The sequence below is a fragment of the Cyprinus carpio genome, chromosome A2 (assembly GCF_018340385.1).
Source record: "Cyprinus carpio isolate SPL01 chromosome A2, ASM1834038v1, whole genome shotgun sequence".
NCBI classification, from domain to species: Eukaryota; Metazoa; Chordata; class Actinopteri; order Cypriniformes; family Cyprinidae; genus Cyprinus; species Cyprinus carpio.
The window spans coordinates 9,215,743-9,231,024 of record NC_056573.1 but is presented as its reverse complement, the minus strand read 5'-3'; the positions used below and the strand labels follow the sequence as shown (position 1 = coordinate 9,231,024).

General features: G+C 37.2%; 1 protein-coding gene across 16 annotated transcripts in view; it reads right to left on the bottom strand.

Annotated features, from left to right (window-relative positions):
• Positions 1–15,282, bottom strand: part of LOC109055151 (rho guanine nucleotide exchange factor 4-like) — an 82,652-nt gene that overhangs the window by 8,963 nt on the left and 58,407 nt on the right. For 13 of the 16 annotated variants that reach the window (XM_042771623.1, XM_042771639.1, XM_042771651.1 and 10 more), the window contains one exon: positions 6,240–6,385. In XM_042771623.1, coding sequence (XP_042627557.1) covers positions 6,240–6,385 — 146 coding nt within the window. Of the gene's footprint in view, positions 1–381; positions 449–541; positions 2,359–6,239; positions 6,386–15,282 lie in introns of those variants that run through there. The other 3 variants (XM_042771688.1, XM_042771691.1, XM_042771684.1) reach the window with 3 other exon arrangements.

Below are 15,282 nucleotides of genomic sequence, written 5' to 3'. Positions count from 1 at the left end.
ACATTTTTGATGAGCCATGCCATGCCAAGTTCAATGGTTGATTTTCCAGTTTGTTTCCTACTGAATATTTATTTCTCACCAAGTTGCCATGCTGCTCTACTAAAATATAACCTCACTTTAACCGTGTCAAGCTCACCAGTGTGACCTCTATTTTTTCCGTAGAGTCCCGTTCACCAGCAAAAGGATTATTCAGATCCCCTTTGGGATAGTCTGGCATAAAAGAAAGCCACACATGGGCCAAAAACACCAGTCATCATAATGTTTATTGTGCTCACTAGACAGAATCAAGGCATATAGATCCACAAGTTGACAGTTACACAACAAAACAAGCACCGACATTCACAGGCTTCCACACATGAACACCCAAACTCACATACTCACAGAAGCAGACAAAACATCTGAAGATAGCCGCAGATGACCCATACAAGTCACTCAAGAGTGGTTACGGTTTGGTAAATAATTAACATGGTGCCGTCTCAGTATATTACTTCTGGCTGAACGCTGCCAACCTCACACACACAGTCCCACCCATTCCGGTTACCTCCACTGTGATGTCTGCATCCTGAAAACCCATCCATGAGTGAGCAAGAGGGACCAACTGTCCCTCCTCCTCCTTCTCGTCTTCCTCTCCACCCCTCCCCTCGCACTTTCTCTTCACTGCGGCTGCGCCTTACTGGAAGGCCAGCAGGAACATCAGCACTACGTTGATGATGACCAGCAACATCATGATGACGAACACCACCACCTTCTGGGTCTCCGGGCTGAGGTTGCACCGCAACAGGAAGTGAGCCAGGCCCTGCCGAGACATCATTCGCTGGCCTCCACGAGCCATGGTGCCGGAAACCCCCTCACCTAGAGGTCTGTGCACGAACGCTCGACGGCACACGGTTTGCAAACCGGATCCGCTCTGTGTTTTCGGTGAAACGTGAGGGGGAGGGGGAAGAGCCTCCACGTCCACAGTTACCTGCTCACTTCCTTTCCGTTCCCTTCTCGTTCTTTCTCTCTTTCTCTCGCGTGCACACTATCTTCCTCCTCCTCGTCCCACACTCCCCTCGGTTCTTTCCCCGCACGCTGCTGATGTCAGGAGCAGGGGTGGATATATTCTCCTTCTATGCTTTTTTGTGTCCCTTCCTGTCTGTTTTTTGTCTTTCTGTGCTCCCTTTCGCTGCCTCCACCTCGTTCTCGTTCCTCGTCCTCCTGCTCTGCTTAAACCCACTGCGGTGTTAATTCCCTTGGATCTGATTTACGCACTTGAAATCCCTTCTCTTTTTACCGTCTCTTTTGCAAAACGCAAGGCTGAGGGGCAGAAATGGTTGCTGCATCTGTGGTTAGCGGCTCTAGCCGTCCATCCATCTCCCTGAATTGACTTCTGTTTTTGCTCCTGTTTTTTTTCCTCTTATCCTTCCCAGCCAATCGGCTGGCGGTGCTGTGAAGCGTATCCAGGATACCAGAGTAGCAGAGGCCGGCCTTAGCGGCAGCAGGAGAGAGGCAGCGGTGGGGGGAGGGATGTGAAAAAATGCAGCATTATACATCCTTTCTATACGGGCACGTCTCTATTGGCCGAGCCGGCTGCCCATCAGCCGCACTTCCTGTGTTAAAGCGAGGACGTCCTGCTCATCTCCTGAGGCAGTCCTACAGTGACGGTAATGGTGCTGGAGATATTAATTAAAGGATGTATGAGGTCCCAAACACCTCTTGAGCTTTAATTTCCTGACCGGTGTCAGTAAGGAAGGATTAAAGCAGTCATCCTCACTCGTCTCGTTCCCGTGCATCTATTTGTGCACAGCTAATGGGATTAGTGAAGGCCTCTGATTCCACTAACCTGCTGTTCTCTCTCTCTCACCGGCCGCAGAGCCACATCCCCACTGTCACAGTGTCACACAGCACGATACTTCCTTTTAAATCAGCAGCTGTGCCTTTTTTTTTTACATGCACACACACAAGCTCAGGGGTTTTCAACCTGTGGGTCGCTAGCACCTTTGAAGGGGTGCGCGAGCATCAGTTAATTCAGAGACATTCCCTTGAGGATTTATGAATATGAGTTAGCAAATCTTTAGCCATCCACTAGGGGGCAATCTGACTCCCACTGCTAGTCAATAGTTAGAGAAGTCTTGGCTCCAGTATCAGTCACGCTTATTGACAGTGATTTTTGACAAGATTCACGGTTAGCCATGTCAGAAATCCAACCACGGATTGGCATGTTGTTATCTCAGAAACACGCTAAGCCATCATATTGAATCAGTATGTTTCAGTATAATTACGCACGCTATACCAGGGGCGCTTCTAAACACTTTTTAGGTGGGTTTCACCCCCCCCCCATCTGTCACCTTAGCCCCCAAAAACTATCTTAAAGGGGTCATATGATGTTGCTAAAAAGAACATTATTTAGTGTATCTGGTGTAATTAAATGTGTTTATGCGGTTTAAGGTTCAAAGAACATACACAATTTCCACATACTGTACATTATTGTTTCTCCTCTATGTCCCGCCTTTCTGAAACGAGTCGTTTTTTACAAAGCTCATCGTTCTGAAAAGCAAGGTGTGCTCTGATTGGCCAGCTATCCAGTGAGTTGTGATTGGTCGAATGCCTCAAGCGTGTTACAGAAATGTTACACCCCTTTTCATACTTTGATGCGTGTCCCGGGCAGAACAAGACAAAAACAATAAAACTCATTACTAACGAGCCATTTGTTGCATCCAGTGGAGACATAATTACAGATTATAATGACTTATACTGTGTTTTTACACGTTTTTACAGATAACAATCAGTATTTTTAGTAAAATATTTAGTAAAAATATTCTTAAATATCTCCAATATAACTGAAACAATAAAAAATTACAATGGAAGCAAAATAAGTGCAAAACAAGATACTGAATTGAATTTGAATTTTCTTAATCCTTTATTTCTCTTTTCTCTATCTTATTGTTTTTTCAGTCAGTATGAAAAGGAAAATCATTTCATTTCGATCTACTGTATTTTCTAAATGTATCTTGTTGATTTAACTGCGATCATTTCATCCATGCTTGTGTTTTATTTTGTACATTTGTTTGACCCTGTAATTTTTTTTTATCAAAATGCCATAACTGGATCTTTACCATATGGGATATAATCAGTGTTGGGCAAGTTACTCTGAAAATGTAATCAAATTACTGATAACTGATTACTCCTTTTAAAAGTAATTACTGTTACTGTTCTGATTACGTTATTTCAAAAGTAATTAGTAATTAGTTACATTACTAGTTACATTACTTTTTTTCTCCATGATATTTATGAAATCCCAGCATACACCCAATAATGAATCTTTCTTAATGTCTACAATTCGTTTGTTATAATGAGAGGATTCGTGAAAACACAAATTTCAGCACTGCATAACTCAACTCTGCAAACACGTGTTATACTCTGCATACGTTTGCACCTGTTAATCATTTATATTTTATATTAGTTCATGTTGCTTTTGTGCAATAGATAGATAACAATGTATTTGTTTTTAGCTATTTTATGTTTAGATATTTCTAGATACTCCTGAATCCCGCACACACACGAGTGTTTATACGCTCACAGCAGCATCTTGTCCCGTGCTGCGCTCTGTTGCGTCGGGTCTCGCGGGAGCAGGTCTCTAATCCAGTGGCACTTGACAGAACGTGTGCTACATCCTTTATACAATTTCTAGATTATAAAACACTGCATTCTGTCAGTAATGTAACACGCTTGTAATATTACTCTAATTACTATTTTGAAAATTATAACGCATTAGATTACTCCGTTACTAAAAAAGTAATCAAATTACAGTAACGCGTGTTACTGCCCAACCCTGGATATAATACCAGACTTCTCCAGTCATTTAGTCCACTTAAACTTTTTACAACTGACTGCAAGCTTTCATTCATATCTGCCTCCATCCAGTCAGCAAACAATGGAACCAAGTCTCATCCTACTTTTTTTTTTTTTTACAATAATTCATCTTAAATCACAATACAGAAGAAAAGGTCTGCTGCTACTTCTGATTTATTAACAAAAATAATTGAGGTTTATGCTTATAACAATGTTAGATATTCTCAAAAAAAAAAAAAAAAAATATATATATATATATATATATATATATATATATATATATATATATATATATATATATATATATATTTTTTTTTTCAGTGTACTACTAGGCTACTATGGGTGTTTGCTTAGCGGGCCAAAACTCTTCTGTAAACTGGTGCATAATCTGAAGGAAACTATTATTATAACTATAATATAAAAACTGGCTAAACACCGACCCTAAAAGCTTGCTATTCTCGAACAAGGAACTGCTGAGGGGTTATATTCTGGTCGCTAAATATGCCTCAGATCCCTTCTATAATGCAAGCTTAGATCTCCAGGTGAAAATTATTATGATCATGATTTGAGGTACTGTATCATTCATGCCCTTGCGAAAAAGAAGTCTATTCAAGTGTGCTGTAAGTATACTTATTTTAAACTAAAAATAGGAAAGTATACTTTCAGTCTGCTTTTTTTGTACTTCTCAGAAATATACATAAAATGACATTTAAGCATACTTGACATATATTTGAGCTGTACTTGTGCTCTGGGAATCTATGTTTTCATTGTTATCCGGTAGGGGTGCTAGTACACACATCTTCTGAACAGAATTTCCAAAATACAAGGGAAGAAGAAACCAAAACAACAGATGCTTCCACATGTAATCTAACATGGTTATCAGACATAAAACAGCATCAAAACTGTGTAACGTTATGGAATAAAATGTCAACCCATGAAGAGCTCTGGGCTGTTAATCAACTCCATCTACGTTTTTATTATCACTCTGAATCCAATTCATAGTCTTTTTTTTTTCAGCTTTTTGTTCAAAATGTTTATTTCCTTATTTGCTTTTTTTTAATGAAACTTACCCACATTCAAGTATTTATAAAAAAGAATGCATGAAGCTAGAATAAAATGTTTTTGTTTACAAGCAGATACCCAGTTATTTCTTTTGATGTTTTGTATGTTTAGATATTCATATAACAAAACATATACAAATTAATACCTAAATAGGGACATAGTAGTATACTTAAAGTATGATGTAAAGTTCACTTAAAGAAAATTTACAAGTATACTTCCAGTATAAAACTACTAAACTAGTAGTTTACCGAGACTATACTTCAAGGTGTACTAAAACTGCTTCAAGTATTTAATTAGTAAACCATCAGTATAAGTTCACTTTAGTATAGTTGCAGTACAAACTAAAAACATAGATGTAAACTAGTTTTGTACTCAAAGTTTAGCACTGTTATACTTAAAGTATACTTTTATATACTAGAAAGAGGGCCAATTTAGTCCCAAGGAGTAATGAAATAGTACACTTACAAGTATACTACTAGTACACTGATATTTGTATACTTACTACATAAAGTGTACTTAAAAATATACTTAATAAAATAAACTTGAAGTATACTTCTTTTTGGTAAGGGTGTCTGTAGCACGAACGATGCAGGACGAGTTACACACTAAAGTTTATTACTAGGGGTTGTTCAAATGTCTGAGCAATAGTAACAGTATTGCCTGCCTTAGCCTGCTATTAAAACAATGACACTTACATCTTGCCTGTTTAGTATTTACTGGATTCTTTACCAGGACAGAAGGGCTAAAAACAATAACAACAGCATCAGCACAGGGCTTCTGTGCAGCTCAGTGCACACCAAGCTCCCAGAGGCCCTGCTGTTGATTAGATTTTTCTGCTGTTTCTGACTAAAATGCTGAATGGAGTTACTGAGCCACGTTCAAAATTATACCAAACAGTCATAAATCAAACTCCGACACTCTGCATATTCTCTGAAATACTTTGTAGATAACAGTATCTTCCTACAACAAGGATTCATCTTCAGTTATGTTGAAGATGATGGGAGAAGTACAGTGGTAGCAGGTCATTCTGCTGGTCTCAGGCCTCAGGAGGGGAACAGATGGGTAGTAGACTGAATTCCAACATGTATGAACACTGAATCAAGAGCACAGCTACATACTAAACTAAAGTGGTGCCTTGAAAGCCTGTCTGAAACCAGTTATCTTCATACAAAAACACAGTTTGTTTTGGCTCTATATGGCCTTGGGTTTCAAACACAGACTACCGGCTCTTTAAGTGCTGAAAGGAACATTCAGCTTCTATGAATGTCTTACTATAGACTGAGAAACAGAAGCACAATCTGTGAACACTAACGAAGACTAACACATAGACAGCCTGTATGTTCTACCTCATTTATGGCCAGCTGCTCTCCTCCTCCTCCTGGGTGTCCGAATCGGTTGGAGGAGCTGCGAAACTCATTGTACAGGTCATCTTCACTCCCCACCTCATCCGCAAGGCCAGACTTATCCTGCGGTCCATCAGTTATCACCAAGGCTGAAAAGTAAAGCACAAAACTGTCAGTCCTGCAGCATCTGGGGTCTAGCGCAAAGCAGATTCAGCTTTGTCTTGCAATAATATTGTTTGTTAATATGCCAAATTTAAAAGATACAAAAAGGTTTATAGATTCTCAGTTTTGATCACAATGAATAAATTGTCATTTTGCATTAAAACACTGAAATAGTATATGACACATTTATAGTGTTTAAGATTACAACATGTCATTTTTTTGTATTGCTGGTTAACATGGCCTATAACTGAACAACCAAAATGGTGCCTCCTATGTGGGAAAAAAAGGCTTTATCTAGGCCAAGGGATTTTCAGACTGGGGTCCACAAGGAGGTGCTGGAGGGGCATATATATATATATGTATATGTATAGTAATATATATATATATATATATATATATAATATATATATGTATATATATATATATATATATATATATATATATATATTATATATATATATATATATATATATATATATATATATATATATATATATATATATATATATATATATATATATGTATATTTAGTCATTTATATATATATATATAAAAAAAAAACACAACATATATATATATATATATATATGTATATGTATATGTATATGTATATGTATATATATATATATGTATTTATAGTACATTTTTTTCCTCATGTCATTTATATGTAGATATATATATATATATATATATATATATATATATATATATATATGTGTGTGTGTGTATAGTTAAGCCAATTATTTAATATAGCAAACAGTGTGTCTTTATAATATTACAAATACTAGCATTTTAGGAAAAGGGACCCTCCTTAGGCTATTCTCGTATATGGAAGACTTTGGTATGAATAACAATAAAACGCCCTGTTTTAGGACCCTAACATGATAACCATTTCCCCAGCCTGGAAATTAGGAAATTTCATGACCTCTACTTGTAAAGCCACACTTGAAAAGAGGTATAATCCACTAATTAGCAGTTGGAATATTTGATAAGCTGCATTATATTAACAGTTGGCTGATAAACGGCGAAGATCAACATACCATCATATTAAACGATCAAACCTGTGACAAAGTTTTTCTATGTAAACATGTGCTAGATTTTTGTCAACTGCATTTACATATCTAACTTTCTACAACATTTTGAGCATTATTCAAATCTTTAGACCTTGTATTCTTTTTACTCCACTATTGAGCATCTCACATTTTTAAATGCAAAAACATATTCTAAGTGGATGGCCCCTAAGGTGTTCACATAAACATCTGACCTGAATCCTTTGTCCCTTTAAAAATGTTCCGTCCCATCACAGTACATCCAACAACATGACGTTCAACAAACGTCAAAGGAAAAAATGATGAAATGAAACAGAAAAAGTCTCATGCATCATGTCACTCATTTAATAAAAACAAAGGACTATTCTGTGTCAGCGTCTGATTCATTTCTACTTTGTTGTTTTTTTGTTTTTTTTGCTAAAATTTCCTTGTTTTTGGCACTTGTCACCAGAACTGAAAACACATCAAGCATCAAAAAAGCTTTCTTAACAAATCAGCAGTTTGAAGATTGTTAGCAGACACTCAGGGGAACCATAACAACAAGCTTGCAGTTAGCGTTTCCATAACTTTCACTTTTGAGCTAACAGTGTGAACAAAATGCTCCAATAAAACTGGTGAGATGCTTATCAACTCCACAGTGGTGCATTAATGTGCCTTTTCATGTGTTTGCCGTTAGAACACTGGAAACACTTTCTGTTGTTATAGATGGCTGGCTTCTCCACCGACGGGATTGCTATTATTTATTAGTGTGCAGTAAACCAGTGAGGAAGAGTAGACCTGGCCAAGTATCTTCCTGTCTCATTCATAATAAATGGATGGGAGAGAATGGAGTTAGACTCAAATCTGCACCCCTGAGAGATCCTTTGTTCTGGCGATGCATGCGGTCCGTGAAATCGAGGTAAATGAGAATACTGCTTTAAATTGTGAAGATGTAATTGAGAATGTAATCTGCATTGAAACTGTGGTGAGAGTGGCTTCACGTCAAAATTCAACTGTTGAAAAGGATCCGAAAAACGAGCCTAAAAGCACTGCAGGATTGCTGTCATTACAAGAAAAGCTGTATGTACGTGTGGAAATTCATCTGGTAATTCTGTTATGCTCTTTTATGTAGGTTAATTGTGGAGCCAGTGGATTGATTAGGGAGACGGACAAGCGAATCAAATCGTCCTGATTTATTTATAGGCTGTTAAGTGTGGCCCAAAGCATAAAGCAATGCGACGGCACATGTCAGCAGAGTGCAGCATTTCCAGGGCCACATGGGCTGATATCAAATCTAGTTCACTCAGAGTCAGATGGTCACAGTGGGGTAACCCAAACAATCCTGTCTAGGACAGCCCCCATAACTGCATTCATGTGCAACAGAATGTTTTCTTTGTATTATTGTCTTCGGATTTAAAGCAGGACAGGGTTTGGGTTTTGTTTTCAAGCTTTTGAAGGAAGTTGTAGCGCAGACCTGAAGGAGGTATTGGATGGAGAATCAGTGAGGAGACTTTTGAGTCTCATGTACGATATACTGCTTAAACATGAGACTTTCTCAATACAAAATTATACCAATACTTGACATTTTTAGAACTTATAAGCCTTATTGCATTTACATTACTGAATGCAGTTAAAGAAATATTCTGGGTTCAGTACACGTTAATCTCAGTTGACAGCATTTGTAGAATAATGTTGATTGCCACAAAATTAATTTAATCACTCCTTTTCTTAAAAAAATCAGGGATAAAGTGGGGCATTTACAATGGAAGTAAATGAGGCCAATCCATTAAAATACTATTTCAATTGTATAGCCACAAGATGTAAACATGTCTTAATAAGATTTTGTGAAAACTTTTTTCTGTGACAAAATATCCATATACTTAAAATGTCAACACAAATAATAAAACCTAAAAAATATATTAATGATTTTCAAGTAATAAACTTTACAATTAAAACATAATTTCTTACAGTGAATAACATCATGACTATTTGTAAGTGCTTTTCTGCTGTTAAATCTTCCAAAAATGCCCTATTTACTTCCAGTGTATCACAGCATGACCTTAATATTTGCTTTCTTTAAGAAAACAAGATACATGTCTTAATTATTTTTGTATTAATCAATTTTGAACCTGGAATATTCCTGTAATAAAAAACTGCTCCTTGAGTACAGTACATATAAACTCTAGTATGTAGTCTAGAATCATTCACTGAAAAGCACAATAACTCCTAACATCCACAAACCATACATTTTTAAATCAAGCATACCATTATACAGCCCAACACATGAACACACACACACACAGAAAACACACACACACACACACACACATATATATATAATATATATATATATATATATATATATATATATATATATATATATATATATATATATATATGATTCATGATATATGATTCATGATCTGCTGACAGTAATTTAAGGAGTTGATCAAACAGGCAGGACTGTGAATGCGCACTGACCTGCTTCCTTATAAGTCCACATCCTCATAAAGTCACCCGACCGCACAAATTCACCTCTGAGCCATGCAGACGAAGACTTCCACTCAGCCTTAATCTACGTGCACTTTAAAGATTAAGACCTAGTTCTAAAATGACACTAACTTCTAACACAACAGTTATCAAAACCTAGAAATTACGTTATAGTGGCAAACACTAAAGAACTAATATAAAAGATTGAGAGAAAATAGGAAATATATCGGAAAAGTCCCTTCACCTCAGACAGAGGTCATGTCAGCATTTTTGAAATCGCTGGTTTCCCTTTTAGTCAAGATTTTTGAATGGAAGATCCTACTCCTCTTAAAGCCTTAGGGGCTCTATCATACAACTGGGACAATGTGGCGGCAGGCGTTTTTTGCTAGTTTCAGCCCGACACAGTAATCATTTTCACGTCCTGCACCACATTGTTTAAATAGCAAATGCATTTCCACCCATTTGTGCGTCCATGGGCGTGCTGGTCTAAAAAAGAGGTGTGTTCAGGCGCACTGTTGGCGCATTGCTATTTTGAAGAACTGAAAATAGACTGCCCCATAGACCAACTCAAACCTGGTCTAAAGTCTGGCGCAATATTTTTTTGTTATTTAAAGGGCGCGTTAGTAATATGCTCCTATAGGCGGGTGCACAACACGCGTACACTTTGTTTATTACACACACAGAGATGGACAGCAGCGCAGCAGCACACAAACATACATACAAACATATATTCGCCATGTAAATTGCGAACCCGGCATAGCACAAGCACAACTTGCTTTTATAAGGGGATGGCAGATGAGAATCTGATTGGTTTATTGCACGTTACGCCCAAAAAACACCCATTACTCATTAAGAGGATAGGGAAACCCGTTTAGACCGCCGGCTGTTTTCCCATAGTTAAACTAGTTTAAAGTGCATTCAGACATGCCTCAAGTGCACCTGCACCGTGCGCTTTAGACCATGTGCTTAGATCATCAAAATAGGGCCCCTGGTCTAAAGTCAATGGTGCAGTAGTTTTTTTTTGTTATTTAAAGAGCGTGTTAGTATAGCTGGGCCCACAGTGTGCGTACACTTTGCTTATTACACACAGAGGGACGCACAGCAGCACACAAGCATGCCAAATATTAAAAATGAAAGGATTACAATGTAAAAGATTATTATTGTGTAGGCTTCATAAATATAAGAATGCCTGCATGTCATAATGGATAGTCATTGCATGTATCAGAATTAGGCTACCTATTTGCTAGCACAAAAGCAGCTCCGTTTCCTCTCCGGAGACGCATTCTGTCTTATAATTCTGCCGTATAAATAGCAAATTGTTGGTACAAGCACAGCTGGCTCTTAAAGGGAATGGGAAATGAGACTCTGATTGGTTTATTGCACATTATGCCCAAAACACACCCATAACTCATTAAGAGAATAGGGACAACCCTTTTAGACCATGCACCGGGCGCGCAGACCGTTTTTCCTGTCATTAAACTAGCAAGTGGATTTGGACACACCCTAAGTGCACCTGTGCTGTGCGCTTTAAACCATACACTTATATCGTTAAAATAGGGCCCTTAGTATCATCTGTCAAGTCAAGTCTCAAATCCATTTTGCTAATAATGTTCAATATGCTGCAGATTAGTTTTACAAACACAGTAAAATTCATTTGTATTATTTCTTTATTTGTTTCTTCTATTTCCTCGTCAAAAATCACAATACTTTCATTGTAGTTTATTCATGATCCAGCAAGAGAGGGCTATTAACCGCCAAAAAAAACAATGAACAATTTATAGGCATTTTTTTTTCTTTCTGTAAATGACCTAATACCTACATGTGGAGGAAATGTTTGCTCTTACAATAAAAGCAACCATTCTGATGGATGATAAATGTATAATGTACATTATGGTCCTGTCCCAAATGGCTTATTTTATGTGGAGTTGTGGTCTTGTGACCTTTGCTCATGCCCATCCGTGAAGTCCAACAATACCGCAGGGTGTCCCATTAATTATTTTATGGTTCAAATGGTTGCTCGTGAGCGCCCCCTTTGTGGCCATGATGCAAGGTTCACACTGAGACTTCACAAAGTTTAACTACTCAGCACTCTATGGCATTACATCATCAAAATGTGGATTCAGAGGGGGACAAAAAAAGGCTGAGGGCACGATTTGTGACAAGGCCAATGTATAATGTATCTATTTAAAGGGTTAGTTTACCCAAAATATATATAATTCTGTGATCATTTACTCACCCTCATGTTATTATTTTACCCTCATGAATTTTTTCTTCTATGGAACACAAAAGAAGATATTTTGAAGCTGTTTCAGCTGTTGTCCATTCTACAATGCAGTGCAGTCATTGTTAACTAAAATTAAAAATAAAATGTTAAAAAAGTGTTGAAATTAGTAGAACTAAACTGAAATAAAATAAAGCTAAACAGAAATATAAAAAAATAAAAATAATTATAAAAGCACATTAAAAATTAAATTAAACTTGAAATACAAAAGCTAATTTTAAATAATGATAAATACTATATTATTATCAAAATAGTACTAAAATAACAAAGCAACATTGGACTTCAACAACAAAACAATGCTGAGAGATTATTACCAACAAAATATAAACTTTCATGTTGCATAGATGAAAGTCAGTCAACATGAGAGAGACTAATTGAAGACAGAATGATCATTTTTGGATGAACTGTCCCTTTAATGTATCACAGCAGTCCTTGAGTAGCTAATACTGTATACAGACCCTGCAAACCTTGACCATGACCATAGGCCCAATTAATGTTTTTTTTTTCTTTTTGTTTTTTTACACGTAAGTGCGACATTTCACAAAAAGCAGGTGAACTCAATGTAATATACTTTAAAGAGCTGGTTTAGAAGCTGGCTTTGAATGGCACAAGGATCAATACAGATCTATATGCCCAAAGGGCCCTTCTAGAAAAAACTCATCAGCTCATGTTCACATGACTGACTCTGTGTTAACACCCCAAAGGTGTCCTACATTTACTTTATCCAACAGACAGCATCAAATCGATTAGATGAGTGCTGTACTTCCATGTTATTACAAATGTCTTTATTTTAATCTTTGATGAGTAAAACAGTGGGACTATGACAGTAGCATATTTAAAACAACTGTTAAGGTACATTAACTTTGATAAACCACATGCGTAGGTGTACTGCAGCATCTGAAACAAATGTGTGAGACATGGAGCTCCGCCTCTATAACAGCAACATGTGTCTGATTCAAATTCAGATCAGAGCTCTGAGTGGCGAAACGTCCCAGAGCTGTCAATGCCTGCCAGGAGTAATAATAGTGTGTTTAAGTAAACCGAACACATTACCATTGCATTACAATGTGAAAAAGTCACAAACCACTGATCTTCCTACCCATATATTGTTGAAATTAGAGCTGCAGGACCTGAGGCAAATCACAGAGTCCATTTGCACATGTAGCCTACTTTCGTGAGATGGCTTTAATGAGTGTTTCTCTGAAAGCTAGCGACTCATGGCTAATCCTCAAATCAAAATAAAGCAAACAGGTCAGCTTGACCAAATTACTGTACGGTAGGCAACAACACAGATGGAGCCAAAAACACACACACACACACACACACACACACATAAAAAAAAAAAAAAAGTCAGCTAAGCAAGCACTGAACGTGCTTAATTTTCAAACATAGGTGCTGATATTTGCACTCAGCACAATATAAGGCTAGCATGGACAATGCATGGCTAGCAATGGACATATACTGTAGTTTTGGAGCAGCCTGAGGGTGAGTAAATGATGATAGAATTTTCATATTTGGGCAAACTATCCCTTTAAATGAGTAACCAGCTGAAGTCAATAAATCTGCATTCATCACACACAAAACATAAATATCATGGTATATGAATATGGACACCCAGCGATTCAAACAAACGAGGGTACTTCAGCCTGTGTAATTATTGTCAATTTGCTTTGTTAAATCTATAAAATACAAAATGCAGTATCAAAGAATCCTGAAAAAAATTTATATGTATATGTTTGGACTGACAGAGACTATATTTAAAGGGGAAAATGAAGTTAACTAATCATTTAGCCGCAGATAAGAACTCATGATGAAGAGTTATGCAAAGAGTGTCTGACCAAAGAAAGATAGCATGTGAGTCACAGATAAGATCCTCACTGGAAAACATTCAACCCAGTGGAGTCTGCATTCCCTGTGTATCAGAGAAGAGACAGCCGGCCCTTTGAGGAATCTCCACTTCACATCCAGTCAAAGAGTATTACACTCACTCCACCAGAGTCACATGACAAATGTGCCTGCTGTGAACCTGGCATTCAAAATAAGAGCCTGGTGCTGTAATTGGTTAGTTCATCTTATTAGTTGAAGACTGAAGTAATTGTCTGAAGACTGGAGTAATGGTTGCTACAATTTGCCATCAAAACTAGTTACAACAGTTATTTTAAATTGTAATAATATTTCAACATTATTGTTGTTTATACCATATTTTTTGATCAAACAAATGCAGCCAAACAAACTTTTAAACCGTAGTGTACTGGAAATAAAAAATATTTATACCATATTTTTTGATCAAACAAATGCAGCCAAACAAACTTTTAAACCGTAGTGTACTGGAAATAAAACAGTGTAAACAATGTTCTAAAGAATGTTTCTCTTATTCTGTATCAGACACAATACACAGGCTTATTTGGTTTGTATAACACAACAGTACAAGGTTGTAAATTAGGCTCAAAGTGGCTCAAACTAATTTCCTGAGAGGAAGCAGCCGTTAGGGCCAGTGCTAGGGCTTTAGGAGCAGTCTGTGCCTAGCACAGCTCAGCCGGGCGGTCCTGCCGTTGCCTGTATGAGAGCAGACTTGAGTACTCACTACAAACAGGCGCACATCATTACCTGACAAATTAAAGCTGCATGATATTGCTCACTTTAAGTTGAAAAGGTCTGTAGCAAGATAACTGACGTGCACTTGAGCTGCCAGGACAGTTTGATGGAGTCCAGGCAGAGCGATGATGGGTAAGGAATTCTGGTTAAAGTGTTGCTCAGACAGTAAACAGAGGACTGAGGTGAAAATGGAGGGCAAAAAGTCTTCATCTGGTTTTGTCATTTCACTGTTTATTATACAAAGCATCAAGCTTAAGGCTGACTAACTGATTAACTGCTCATTTGCACGATTACTATTCTGTGCCCTCATTATGTGGAATTCTATGGAAACAAAGTACAAGCTCTTTGATGTGTCCAATTTCAACTTTCTGTTTCAACAGAAAATATGTTAACCGAGGAAAGAAAACAAGACTCATCAACTGATGTATTTATTCAAATTCCATAGAAACTGTGAAAACAATTACATTTAAATCAGTTAAAAAGTATGAAC